The sequence below is a fragment of the Xenopus tropicalis genome, chromosome 8 (assembly GCF_000004195.4).
Source record: "Xenopus tropicalis strain Nigerian chromosome 8, UCB_Xtro_10.0, whole genome shotgun sequence".
In the NCBI taxonomy this organism is placed as follows: domain Eukaryota; kingdom Metazoa; phylum Chordata; class Amphibia; order Anura; family Pipidae; genus Xenopus; species Xenopus tropicalis.
In genome coordinates, this window is record NC_030684.2 from 72378632 (window position 1) to 72392147 (window position 13516).

Below are 13516 nucleotides of genomic sequence, written 5' to 3' on the forward strand. Positions count from 1 at the left end.
TCCCATCTCTGATGTAATTATTGTTACACCCTTCTCTGATGTCACAAGAGGGAGCACTAAATATATAATTACGTATATATTGGAAAACTCCTTAAAATACATTCTCGTCAAGGAAAATATTTTTTTTACTGTATAGAAAGACTGCATAATTAGGATAAGGCTTTTTCCACAGCATGGTAGTTACAACCAGGCCATTATATATATAAATACATTTGCAACTTAAGTTCAGGCTGTGGTTTTATAACTTCAGTTAAGGCCTGGCTGTAAGTACCAGACTGTGGTACAAACCGTATCATAAATTTGGAGTCTTTGTATATGCGGTAGTACAAACTACCTTCTTGGTCATTTATCTCCATTATGGTTTCAGTATAGGTGCAACCTTTCTGTGGGTAACAGCTACTTCACTGTAATTGAGAAAAGTGTGTTGCAGTCCTGTTAATTGTGTTAAGTGTTAATTTTGCTTCCCAATCCATATTTCATTAAAAATGTTTATCTTATTTTTTTGGTATTTAACATTTAGGGGCATATTTACTAAGCAATTTTGAGAAAAAGTAGATTTTTTCTAGATATTTTTCAAGATTTACAAATGGGCTTTTGCCAGTACTTGATTTTTCTGAAATTGTTCTTTGAAATTTCAGAAATTTCCCCCCAAAAAATTTGAGTTGGAAAATAACTCCCATAATTCGAGAATTTATTAATGTTTAGTGAACTCTTTCTCTTTTAAAATTTTTTTTTAGCAGGTTTGATCTGTCAAGTACCATTGAGTCCTATGGAGGCTTCGAATAGTAAAGGAATAGAATAGTCGGTGCCAGCCTGTCCTTGCCACATTTTCAATGAGAATTTAATCCCCTCACTGTTTTCTGTTTCATCCAATTTTTAAGGAAAAGTTAATTTCATTATTGTTTCTGTTTCACCCAGTTTCAAGGAGAAGTTAATCCCCTCATTGTTTTCTGTTTCACTCAGTTTCAAGGAGAAGTTAATCTCATCATAGTGTTCTATTTCACCCAGTTTCAAGTGAAACATAAACACATTGTTGCTTTCCATGTAATTCATAATTAATGTATTATATATTTCCATATGTATTCTACTTTGTATAAAATGTTTATTCATTTGTTCCCTAAAGGGTCTGTCAGGAAAATCTGGCCCTCGAGGAGAAAGGGGACCATCGGTAAGTGACAAGTTTATTAACTAATATGTTGTTTTACCATGTTTCCCACTTTCCCCTACTACTCAAGTCATATTGTCACTGCAGTATACAACAGGTCCCCTCTGCAAAATAATTAACTGCCTTGGGCAAACCTGAGGGAGATTAATCTTATCAGCATATGCAGTTAGTGTGACATACAGTTATATATTCTACACAGTCCATTTATTATTACCAGGTATCACCTACTGCTATTTCTCACCCATTTAAACCCAAAGGGTTTCACAGTCACCTGATGTTTTCTCATGTTACATGCCCAAGTAATAGGTTATACCTAATGAGTAAACAATGAATAATGTTGGGAAGTAGATATCACAAGTGTGACACTGAGTACGGTCTATTCCATTTTCTACTATTTGGCAGCTTGTAGCCCTCTAAATGTTCTTATTCTAGCAGACTCTGTGGTGAGATTGTTGGCGGTAGTGGGAGTGCTGCAACTATGTCTGGAGGGTCATCTGATGCTAAACACCTTTCTACTGAATGAGAATATGCTCCTAAACTTGATTAAAGGCAGTTATTAAACACATTAAGACATTACCAAAGTATAAAAAAATTACAGTCATGGGAATTGCAGCAGAATCAGTTAAAAGCTGTGATTTCCAAAATCTACAGTGCCAAACATAAGGGCTGATTCACTAAAGTGCGTTAAAAGCTATTTATAGCATGCGTTAAAAATTTTATCGCTTCTTTATTTTTGCGACTTAACGCACGATTCACTAAAAGGATACTTGCGTTAATTTAGACGCAATGTTGTTTGTGTTATTTAAGTCATGATGAGCGTTTTTCTTGCGTTATTTTCCGCACGTGTGTTAATTCCCGCTGCGCACAATATATTTTGCTACTTGCTATATTAGCGCACGATTTAACGCACGTAACCATTACGTTCATAAAACTACTTTTCTGAAAATGACCATTTCCCTGGAGGATGCATCACTCTAAGGCCAACACATAAAAAAAATCTGCAACTGCAGAGTCCCACTGCAAAGTCCATGTTGTGTTGCCAATAGCTCACCAACCACAATTTTCTTTAAGTACCGCCTGCCCCAAGTAGGTGTTAAGCTTCGCACAGACTAATGCGATATTTAGTGCTTCATATGTGTTTGTGAATCATGCGTTAGTATTATTTATACACGCGAATTAACGCATGCACTAAAATTAACGCATTGCAGTAACGCGCTATTTAACGCACACAATATGTGTCTTAACGCATGCGATAATACTTTAGCGAATCGTGTGTTTTTTTGTCCCCCAATTTTAAAGCAAAAAAGCATGCGATAACGCTTATCGACCTTTAGTGAATCAACCCTATAGTCTTTTATTTTCCCTTAAATCTGAGCTGCTGAGATGTTATACCTCTAAGTTTGTGCCCTGTCTAAAAGAAGTGATGCACCTAATGTCAGCGTTGTATTCCTGTGCCTGCCTTGTATTTTACTTATGCTTTTTTCAAATTTCTTTCTACAGGGACCTAGAGGTCAAAGAGGACCCCGAGGTGCCACAGGAAAATCAGGACCAAAGGTCAGTCAGTTTTCTAGTTGCTACTGTATGTAGATTAAGCAGAGCATGGGGCACTGTGCAAAATGTAATTTTAGCCAAAAAGTGATTTGTCCCATGGGATCCACAAAGCACAGCTAAATGTGTTTCAGCTATATGCATGATAATATGGTATTTGTGAGTTATACCATATGGTAGTGTGTATTTATAGCTAGAATGGAGAGCTGTCAATTGCAATAATGAACTATAAAGTGTGAAACCTCATATTATTCTAATTTTATTTTTTTAAAATCTAGGGCACTTCTGGTGGTGATGGTCCATCAGGGCCACTGGGAGAAAGGGTAAGTTGCCATATTTTCCCAAGTTGTTTAAGCCATTTATCCATTTGTGTCTTTATTTTTCTTTGTGATTCCTTCTCTTCTGTATGCATTTATCTGTCTCCTCACATACTTTAAATTATCTTTTATTTTAGGGTCTTCCTGGACCACAAGGCTCTAATGGCTTCCCAGGTCCTAAGGGACCACCAGTAAGTAACTTCAAACTTGATACTATCTACTGGGCTGTCAATATGGTACACAAAATGTATTGGAGTCCAAACTATATTAATATCATAATAATAATAATAATATCATACCAAATTTTTTATTAAGCTCTTGGTTAGTCCCCTGCCCTGGGATGGGGACTAATAAAAAAGAAAACTTACTTCATCATTAAGGGAGTAAGCTTTGGAAAACAAAGCCTAGTTTGTAAAGTACTTTCTCTTTACTGCTTAGCAGAGAGTTGCTCAGAGGATTTTCCTACCTTATCAATTATCATCCCACAAGTCTGTGGCCTCCAGGCTCAGAGCCAGTAGCTTCCTAAATTTGCTATGTACAAATAGGCATAAAATATATATAAATATATATATACATATACATTAAATGTGTGGCTAGAGGGCACTGCTGTTTCTAATATGCTAGGCACTGCAGGTGTTGAACATGTGTTTGTGTAGTTTGACAGGTAAAGCTCTTTATCCACTTATGCTACAATTATGTTAATCTTCTAATTGTTTGTTTAAATCTTTTCTCACAACTCTCTCTCCTCCTTGGCAGGGACCACCAGGAAAGGATGGAATCCCAGGACATCCCGGACAGAGAGGTGAAGTGGTGAGTAGCTCTGCACAAACTTCTCAGAAGTATCATTTCAGTTTATATTGAGATAATAACATGTGCTTTCCATGAGTACAGTGCTAGATTTTAAGTACAATTTAGTGATCTTAGGGCATGATTCAGTTCACCCAGAAAAGTATGGGAATAAACAGAAAATTGTTCTTTTATACAAAATATCCGGTAAAAAGGACTGAAAGTACAGTATTTTTGCTGAGATCAGTTTTTCCCCTTTCATCCAGTAGCTTGGGTGGTTATGCAGAGTGTCTTTATCCCCGACTAAAGTCTAAAAGTGGCCATACATGAACCAGTAAAAGCTGCTGTCAGTCTTAGTCGGCAGCTTATTGACCAATATATGGGGCCCTGAGATGGGCCCCCCAACCAATAACTGGCCAAAAATCAGGCAGATGTCAATGGGGCAGGTTTAAAAATCACATTGGGTTGAGGAATGCATCAGCACATTAATGCTTTCCTTGTCCCAATGGCCTTTATCTCAACAATGTGATTTGATTGTTTGGCCTAAGGGCTGAATGACCGATCAATCTGATATTGCCTACATCAAGGTGGGTATATCGGGCAAAGATCCGCTCGTTTGGTGACCAAGCCAGACAGGTGGATCTTTCCATGTATGGACAGCTCAAGTATGCTCTTTAGTCATCTTTGGCTCTCGGGCCTAGTCCTTAGCATAGAGCAGCTGTAATGCAGACTGCATTGCAAACAGCAAGTTACCAGCTTGAATCCAGACAGATTGGTACATTACCTATCTGCTACTTGTCAGCAGTGGAAACTTCAGTTTTTTTGCCATAGTTAAACCAGCCTAACTAGTAGCTAATCAAGAGGTCGGTAAAAGAAAGAAAATACTCCTTTGTTCAAGAGTTATCTTTACATCCTCTGGAAGAGTTTATTTTATGGTCACAATATATAATTATATAATTGTTTCCCCCTTAACCCTTTCCTAGACAATAATGTAGAGTTGACACCATTTCTGTTCCATGTTTTCTTTGCAACAAACAGCAGTTATGCTTTAAGTCTGCTTTTAAAAACATCCAAAGAAGATGCATCTCGGACTTTATATGGCAAAGAGTTCTATACTGTGGGTGCTTGGTGACAGAAAGCACGAGATCCAAAGGATTTTATTGCTACTCTGAGTACTTTAAGTATTCCTTAGTCTGAAGAACGAAGAGGCCAGGAGGTTACATGAGGAATCTGAAGTTCTTCCAGATAAACTTTACAGATTATTTTGAGATTTAAAGGCACGAAGGTCAATTTTGAAGTGAATCCTCCATTTATTTGGAAGCCAGTGTAGGGCTTGTAAAACTAATTGTATGTGGCATTGCCGGTGTTGATGGGAGAGTAGCCTGGCTTCTGCATTTTGTACTACCTGTAATTGGCGCAGTTCTTTTTATGAAAGACCCATAAAAACAAGTGGATGTAGCAGTAATCCAGTCTTGAGGATACAAAAACATGACTTCATTTTGGCTTGTCCTCCAGTGGAATCAAGTTTTTATTTCTGCAATGTTTCTAAAATGGAAGAATGATGATCTGATGGCAGCTGACACCTGATGTTTGAGTGAGAAATTACTATCTAGAATCACACCCAGGCTATGCACCTTGTCTGACAAATCTAGATTTACACCCCCAAGTTTTAAATCCACGGATGGTACTCCCTGCCACCTTGTTATCGGCCTGTGCCCTCCAGTTATGAGTTTCTCTGCCTCGTCCAAGTTTAGTTTAAGCCAGTTCAGGTTCACCAATGTTCCTTCAATGCTGTGCTACCACACACAGCAAATTGTGGTGCGTACCAAGAATTTTGCGTGAAAACAAAATGTTGTATCTATTCTGACCTGAGCACACTGTTTCTTTAAATGCACACACAAGTTTAAAATGCCCACACAAAATATTTTTTTGCGCACATAGCCAAGAAGGATTTAGAGGGAACATTGTTCTGCAGGTAAGCTAAGCGCCTATTGATTGTAGATATTGGATCCCTATTGTCCGGTTTAAAGGAAAGGATTGGAAATTATCTGCATAGCAATGGTAACTAAGGCCATGGTGTTGATGCTTGATAATATTTCTGTATGTGGCAAGTGGCATTGGTAATGAGATTAAGCCCTGGTGAGTGTAATCCAGCTGTGACTTTTTGTGACCTGCCTGACAAAAAGATTGGAACCACTGTAGGTGCTTTAAATTTCTTGTGGAAAATAACATTCCCAAAACATTTTTAAGTTGCATTGATAATGAAAGTCAACATTCAGAATAAATTTACACTCATTATAATAAACAATACTGAGCCTTAAATAGAAACTATACCCCAAAATAATAGTTCTCTATAAAAAAAAATATTAAAGAAAACAATTTATATTTAAAATAATTTTTATTAATGAAAAATACATTTTCTACCCAAATTAATAGCTGCCATTTTAAGCACCAAAAACCATTGCTTTGACAAAAATGCATATATACCATATTTACAAGTAAAATGGGGCCTCAATGTAGAAAAAACCTCCTTACACACGTGGCCCCACCCTGATCCACTCCCCAATTATGTCGAAATACCACCCCAAACTCCACTAAGTCCCTGAAATCATACTTCCATACTTCCATCAGTTACCGTTAGAACCTGTGTTGCCTTTTAGAACATATAGGTCTCTTAAAGGGAAACTATTCTCATAAAACAGCCCATATTTAAAACACTGCTTGATTTACATAAACATTTTCTTAAAAATATACTTTTCTATTAGCATCTGCCATTGGATAGTTGCCATTTTAAGTCTAAAGGCTGTTCATATGATTTACTGGGCACACACCCACCAAGGCTACACATACATTCAAGGTTATAGCAGCCAGTGAGCTCTCTCTTTCTCTTCCCCACTTCTTCCTAGTATAGGTGATCTGTGAGTGAGCACACAGACAAAATGGCGGTTCAAGATAAAAGATGTAAAAGGGCAATATTTACTGATATCTATATGCCAATATGGTAAGATACTTTAATAGGTCACATATTATGATATAAATTACCTGTTGGTGATGTAATCATTCTGGAGGTATAGTTTTCCTTTAAGGCCTTTTTGCAACTCTTACAACTCTTACAACATAAACAGAATTCATAGCAGTTAAATAAGTTATACACTTATAATGCTGATATACTTAGTCCTTCTATATCACATGTTTTATAGGGTTTCCAAGGAAAGATGGGAACTACTGGTCCCCCAGGTGTTGTTGGATCTCAGGTAAGATATTAGCTACGTCTCAGAGTGTATATTTGACAACTAATTGTGTGTTTTAAGCCATTATAAAACATAATTGTGTTCAATATTATCATAATGGTATTTAGCCTAATTTCCAAATGCTTATAGTGTAACAGCACTAGATAATGTAAAAAATGATCTTGGGTTGCTATAGGGTTCAGTGCAATGGCAAATATTGCTTTGAGCACTGTGCAGCCCAGGAATGTATCTTCAAATTGATATTAGGGGCTTTTTGCTTTAACAGAGCTGACTTAATTAATTAATAATTAATGTAATTAATTAATGTACCTGGTTACATAAATATCATTATTTAACGAACCAAGCAATGGGCATGCACTGTACTGATTTAACCAACCAAGCAATGGGCCTGCACCGTAAAGGTCACACAGTCTAGTGCTTTTACAGCTACATAGTAAGCACTATGTACAGTATTACAGGGTAGCTATATTTTCAGTTTTTTGATAGTAGGAGATGAACCTTATTGTGCCCATAGACGTGTCATTTACAAAGTGCAAGGCAGGGTGGCAAATGGAGAAAGGGGCACAAACCATCATATTTTTTGCACATTTCCATTGTGCACTTTTTTAAATTTGGCTATCCGTCTTTATCTAGCTCCTATAGCAAGCTCCACTTCCCTCTATCCCTGTCACTAGCTAGCCATGTGAGAGCTACTGCAGAGTGGTACAAAGGACAACGAAGCTCTTCCTCTGGGCCATGTCCCTTTTTGAGCTCTAAATTTCTAGACTTTTCCTCAGGGAAAGGCGTAACCAAGGCTCTACCTTGGCAGTTGTTATCACTTATTGTAATGAAAATATTTAACCTCCTTATACACTGATGTGTGTACTGCATTATGATATTAGGAGATTAGCAAGGCATTTGAAGCTCAATATTGAATCCAGTATCAGAAAGCTGGGATGCCAGTGCAGATTATGGGCAGCACAATGACCCCAATCACACTTCAAAAAGAACCCAGTATAGATAAAAACTAGGGATGCACTGAATCCACTTTTGGAATTCAGCAGAACTAAAAATCCTGCACCAAATCTTGTGGGCGCAGTGAAAAATTTTCAACCTCTATGTTCATGTAACGAAAAGTCACACAATTTTAAGGATTTGGACTTCAGAATCGAATCTTGGATTTGGTGCATCTCTATTAAAAGCACAGTCCAGGGTGTCATTTAAATTTGAATGCAATTTTTTCAGTTCTGAAAGGATGTGTTAAGTTCTAAATGGAATAAAAAGTTCTAAAAGAGATGTAAGGATAAACCTAGAGGGAAGATAAGAGGGCTCATTGGCGCCTAATTCCAGGGGCATTTTTAACCATAAAATATCCAACTATACCTATACCATATTTTACGACAGTAGATATGATAAAAAACTTGAATCACATTCCTCCGCATAATTATGTTACCCACAATGATGACCCGACATTTGAACATGCTCAGATGAATTTAGGACACAAAGTCATTCAGAGTGTATACCTTTTCTAATGAGTTATCTCACCCTGATTTCTGCGCAGGGAACACAAGGTGAATCTGGCCCTATGGGAGAGAGAGGACATCCTGGACCACCAGGGCCCCCAGGAGAGCAAGGGTTGTCAGGTCCTTCAGGAAAGGAAGGCACCAAGGTGAGTGTATGACAACAAGTACTTATAGTTTCTGTCTTATTTTTTTCAGATTCTTTACAATGTTTTGCCTGTAAGATGTAGTGTTTCTATCATCCCCTAATATTGATTAGCTATATCTCCATTTATTTTTTGCCAATGTGGTTCTATTTAGTGGTTTAATATGTATTTGTTTAATGATGACCACTTTCTGGCAATGGGAGAATTGCATGACCCCCTTCCAGTTGCATATTTGTCCTTCACTACATAGTATAATATAGATATCCACAGGGTCCCCCATAAAAGTCTTCATTTTGGCTGTCAGTGAAATTACATAGTGTGCTTTTATTTCTCCTAGATTTTGTCACTTCATTGTGTAAATGTGCTAAATATAGTTTCTGGTTAAATATTACTTTTAATTTTATATTTTTATTTTATATACCACTAATATATGGTGTTCCTGGTGCTGGAAGGAAGTTTTTCTCCTCATTCCATTTTATCTGTATTTTGAATAGTACTTTTTTCCTCCTTACCCACTTCTCCTTTTTTTTTTATACAGGGTGATCCGGGTCCAACAGGAGTTGGTGGGAAGGATGGACCTGCTGGACTGAGAGGATTTCCTGGAGAGAGAGGCCTGCCAGGTACTCCGGTGAGTTACATTGTCATTAATATTACAAGAGAAGTCTGCCAGGTCTCCTGTAGAGAAAGTGTAGACCATATGGATTATCTAAAAGGCAATTTAGCCTGCTTCCTATAGTGAGCTGCAAGACGCAGACCTAAACTGGCGACAAAAAAAATGTATCATGCAGATCACTGATCAATGGTTAGCTTAAGCAGCTATTCTCTGTTTCCCTAGTTAAAATTGTTATCAGTTTAGCATTTATATGTATCTACTTTTAAGGACGATCTTGCAAACTTCATATACCAAGCTTATTAATTTTACTGGTACTGCTGTTTATAGTTCCAACTCATTCCTAAATTTTTTTTGTTTTGTTTTGGTCTTAACCTAATATATTTTTATGCAATGGCGATTCTCAGGAGAAATTATTTATCTAAAAACTGAAATGTCATTTTACGTCATTTTTATCCTTTATAGGGTGGACCTGGTCTCAAAGGTAATGAAGGTCCAGCAGGCCCCCCAGGCCCCGCAGTAAGTATGCTCATATACTGTCACAATGGATTACTGTACAAGGATTGTTTTTATGCAGATAGTAAATCTAGCCTTTGACTCGCTGTAAGTACAAGTCAAAATAGTGGTGCCATTATATAAAAGAGTTTTATACATACAAATATACACACATATATATGTATAAATATAGATGACAAGTGGTGAGCACAACTTCCCCTTTTTTGCTATGTATATATATATAATTACTTTGTCTCTGATATTATTATATTCAGTTTGCTTATCAAGTAATAAAGCCTCTGGAACTTGATCCAAGTTAAATGCCTACATCTAATGCATTAAAGGCAAGCCTGCTCCACCATGTGATTGTGGCTAAATATCTGCCCCACAGGGATCATTTCTTAACACTGGGCAAATTTGCACTTAGCCAGTAATCCCATGACAAGCAATCAAATCTAATCAGTGATTGGTTGCTATGTGTTACTGCCTAGGTGTCATATTTTCTTTATCACTAAGCATGCAAGGGTTTGGAACATAAAAGCTACTTATAGTATAGGCATCTGTTTGCTAAAAGTTTGGCTCATTATCATTATCAGTAGTGTTATAGTTATTAGTTATTTTTAAATGGAATTGCTATTGAAAACAGTATCCGTTTGACTATTTATAGTTTCTGTTCTGCTGGTTTTGACTACTGTTGTAAAAGTAGTAAAAGCCAGCTGATTAACAGACCTGGAGGAAAACTGACTTCTGCTACAATGTTCATTGACAGAACAAACAGTGCGTACAGAGTACACAAATGCTGCTTGCAATTTACAAATGTTTTAAAGCCACAGTGGGGCTCATTTATAAACACTGGGTGATCTGCACCTGGGCAGTAAGCCATGGCAACCAATCAAATATTTCCTTTCATTGTTTACCCTGCAGCTGGCTGAGAAAAGCCAATCACTGATTGGTTGCTATGGGTTACAACTTGCATGTGCAAATTCGCCCAGTGTTTATAAATGAGCCCCACTGCTTATTTTGAGTTGCAGTTCCCTTCACAGCATAGTTTTAGATACCATTCTTTATTGTGGTTTATGCATTGAGATAGACACCTTTTGCATGGAGTAGTAGGGCTTCCTGTTTCCATATATATAATGAATAAAACACTTTTATTTACAGTGCTTGTTTTAATATATTTGTGCCAATCTTTTTACACATGTGACAGTTCATCTGGATAGCAATAGAAAACATTAACAACCTGGATGTACTGTATGTTGCTGTTTTCTGTTTCAGTTGGCAATTATCTCTGCTAACATTTAAATTATGGACATTCTGTGTGTGACTCATGTCAAATAAATATCTCATTATAAGAAAGAGAAATGATGGCCCAAGTCAAGTGTAGATACAGCACTTGTCATGAGACAGAATTTACATCACTACATCACTAAGATCCAATCTGTATATTATATAGTTATAATGACTCTAGAGAGCCAACGTTGTCATAGCACTGCATAATTTCCTGTAAACTACTCCTTCCATAAATTGTAAGCAGTAATCATTAACCAGTATATTAACCAATGTTTTAATATATATCATATACATTTTATGAATACATTAGTTAAAGGACAATGAAAGGTTAATATAAATTTAAAGTAAGTCTAAAGGCATTCTTTTTAAGTACTTACTGCATATCTAAATTCCCAGATCCCTGCTTGCTTCTCTGAGATATGGTGCTGGCAGCCTACAGCAGTGTAAAGACTACAGTGACATCACTGAACTCTCGCTGTCCTTCCTGTAGGTGCTCCTGTCTCCTGTTCTGAGCTACAAATGCCCACCAGCCAATCAGAAGCGGATCTGGCAGAGGGGAGGGGGGGAGGGAATGAAACACATGTGCAGTATGAAGCAAGGAGGGAAAGGAAGGGAGAATAACTTTTTAGAGATGGCTGCCTGTTCTAGAAAATGTGAAGTGTGACTGAGTAAATATTTGATTAGGTGAGCCAAAAGTGTGGCATTTTTACTAAACAATAGGAGGACTATTGGGCAGTATGCTTTTTAAATTTTGACTTGCATTCTCCTTTAATACAGTGGTTAATATCTATTTCATATATATTATATATATAAAAAATAGATCTTGCTCTTGCACTCAAAGTGAATTGTATATTACCTTGCCATAACTACCTAAACCTTCTGCATGCCTCAAACAGGGATCTCCAGGAGAGAGAGGTGGACCTGGACAAGGAGGACCTATTGGGCCTCCAGGAAGACCTGGCCCCCAGGGGCCAGCTGGAGCTGCAGGCGAGAAAGGAGTGCCAGTAAGTATTCGGCTATTAAACTGATTTACCAATTAGATCTACTGCAATTAAATCTTACGCAAATGTGTGAATATGCTGAATAGTGGTAATAACCTGTATACTAAACAAAAGCAAAAACTAAAAAAAAAAGAAAAACCAAAAAAACTGAAGCAGTTCCACTGATTACAATGGTAGTTTCCAGTTGATCCACAGTGCTGTCTGATAATGCTGTTGTTGCATGATGTTTTTATGGGAGCACAAGTGGATTTCAGCACTCAATGGGAATTAACAAGTGACAGGGTAGCTTGCCTATTGGCAACAGACCTACACAAATCTCAAAAATTACTGTTTACTGATTTGTTTTATTGGACAGCAGTTGTATTCAGTCTGGCCATATTACATGAAGGTTGCAGCATATTTTTACTACATCTGATAATTACAGTTGGAGTAATGAATCTGAACTATCACATACATCTAAATGTATTATCCTGTTTAATGACTTTGTATTTTTGAATCACAATATTTAAAATTAACACAAACATTTCAAACTCAATCTTAATATATTTGTAGGGGGAAAAAGGACCAATTGGCCCTGCTGGTAGAGATGGTGTTCAAGGACCTGTGGGGCTGCCTGGTCCCGCGGGACCTCCAGGAATTTCCGGAGAGGATGGGGACAAGGTGACCTCTTTAGTTACTGCATGCAGTATGTATGTTACACCCATATTTCTTCATATCAGTAATTTACAGTGGTTGTGTCTTTATTGGGTGACATGCTTGTGTGTATGAAAATACCACCATTTCTTATTACGCTGTGCGTTTGTGTGAATAAGAATAATGTAGATAATATTCTGTAGCAGTAGGGTGTGGTTGAGCATAGCACAATAAGTGCTGCTGATTAAACTTAGGGGTGTAAAAAAATGTTTACTTTCGTTTACTAATGTTTACTAAAAAAAATGTTTACTAATGTTTACTTTTTTTTAGGGTGAAGTTGGAGAACATGGACAGAAAGGAGCAAAAGGAAACAAAGGAGAACATGTGAGCATTTGTGATTTTTTTAGAGATAATCTTCAAAAAATGTTAACCTTAAAATATCTTCTGTCATAAAATTAGAACAATTTGCTTTTTTATCTTGTTCTTTCTTTCATCCAGACATCTTAAACAAACAAACAAAAAATGAGTGATTTAGACAACTATTTAATCTTGGATGAAAATAATGGGCAAGAAGTTAAGGGGACCCATTATTGATATCAGAAACAGTACACATTTTACATGGCACTACTATGGGGCACATTTATCAAAACACGAGTTCGAATCCCGAATGGGAAAAATTCGGATTGGAAAATAAATTTCTGAAGATCGCAAATATCCCGAAAATGCTTACGAAAAAATCATATTAGTCACAATAATATCGTATTGGCGAACCAAA

At 37.0% G+C, this 13516-nt stretch overlaps 1 protein-coding gene across 8 annotated transcripts in view; it reads left to right on the plus strand.

Annotated features, from left to right (window-relative positions):
• The window catches only part of col11a2 (collagen type XI alpha 2 chain), a 98980-nt gene that overhangs the window by 61797 nt on the left and 23667 nt on the right, over positions 1-13516 (plus strand). For all 8 annotated transcript variants that reach the window (XM_031891216.1, XM_031891218.1, XM_031891221.1 and 5 more), the window contains 12 exons: positions 1124-1168; positions 2666-2719; positions 2992-3036; positions 3168-3221; positions 3787-3840; positions 7017-7070; positions 8608-8715; positions 9251-9340; positions 9788-9841; positions 12004-12111; positions 12661-12768; positions 13072-13125. In XM_031891216.1, coding sequence (XP_031747076.1) covers positions 1124-1168; positions 2666-2719; positions 2992-3036; positions 3168-3221; positions 3787-3840; positions 7017-7070; positions 8608-8715; positions 9251-9340; positions 9788-9841; positions 12004-12111; positions 12661-12768; positions 13072-13125 — 828 coding nt within the window. The remainder of the gene's footprint in view (positions 1-1123; positions 1169-2665; positions 2720-2991; positions 3037-3167; positions 3222-3786; positions 3841-7016; positions 7071-8607; positions 8716-9250; positions 9341-9787; positions 9842-12003; positions 12112-12660; positions 12769-13071; positions 13126-13516) is intronic.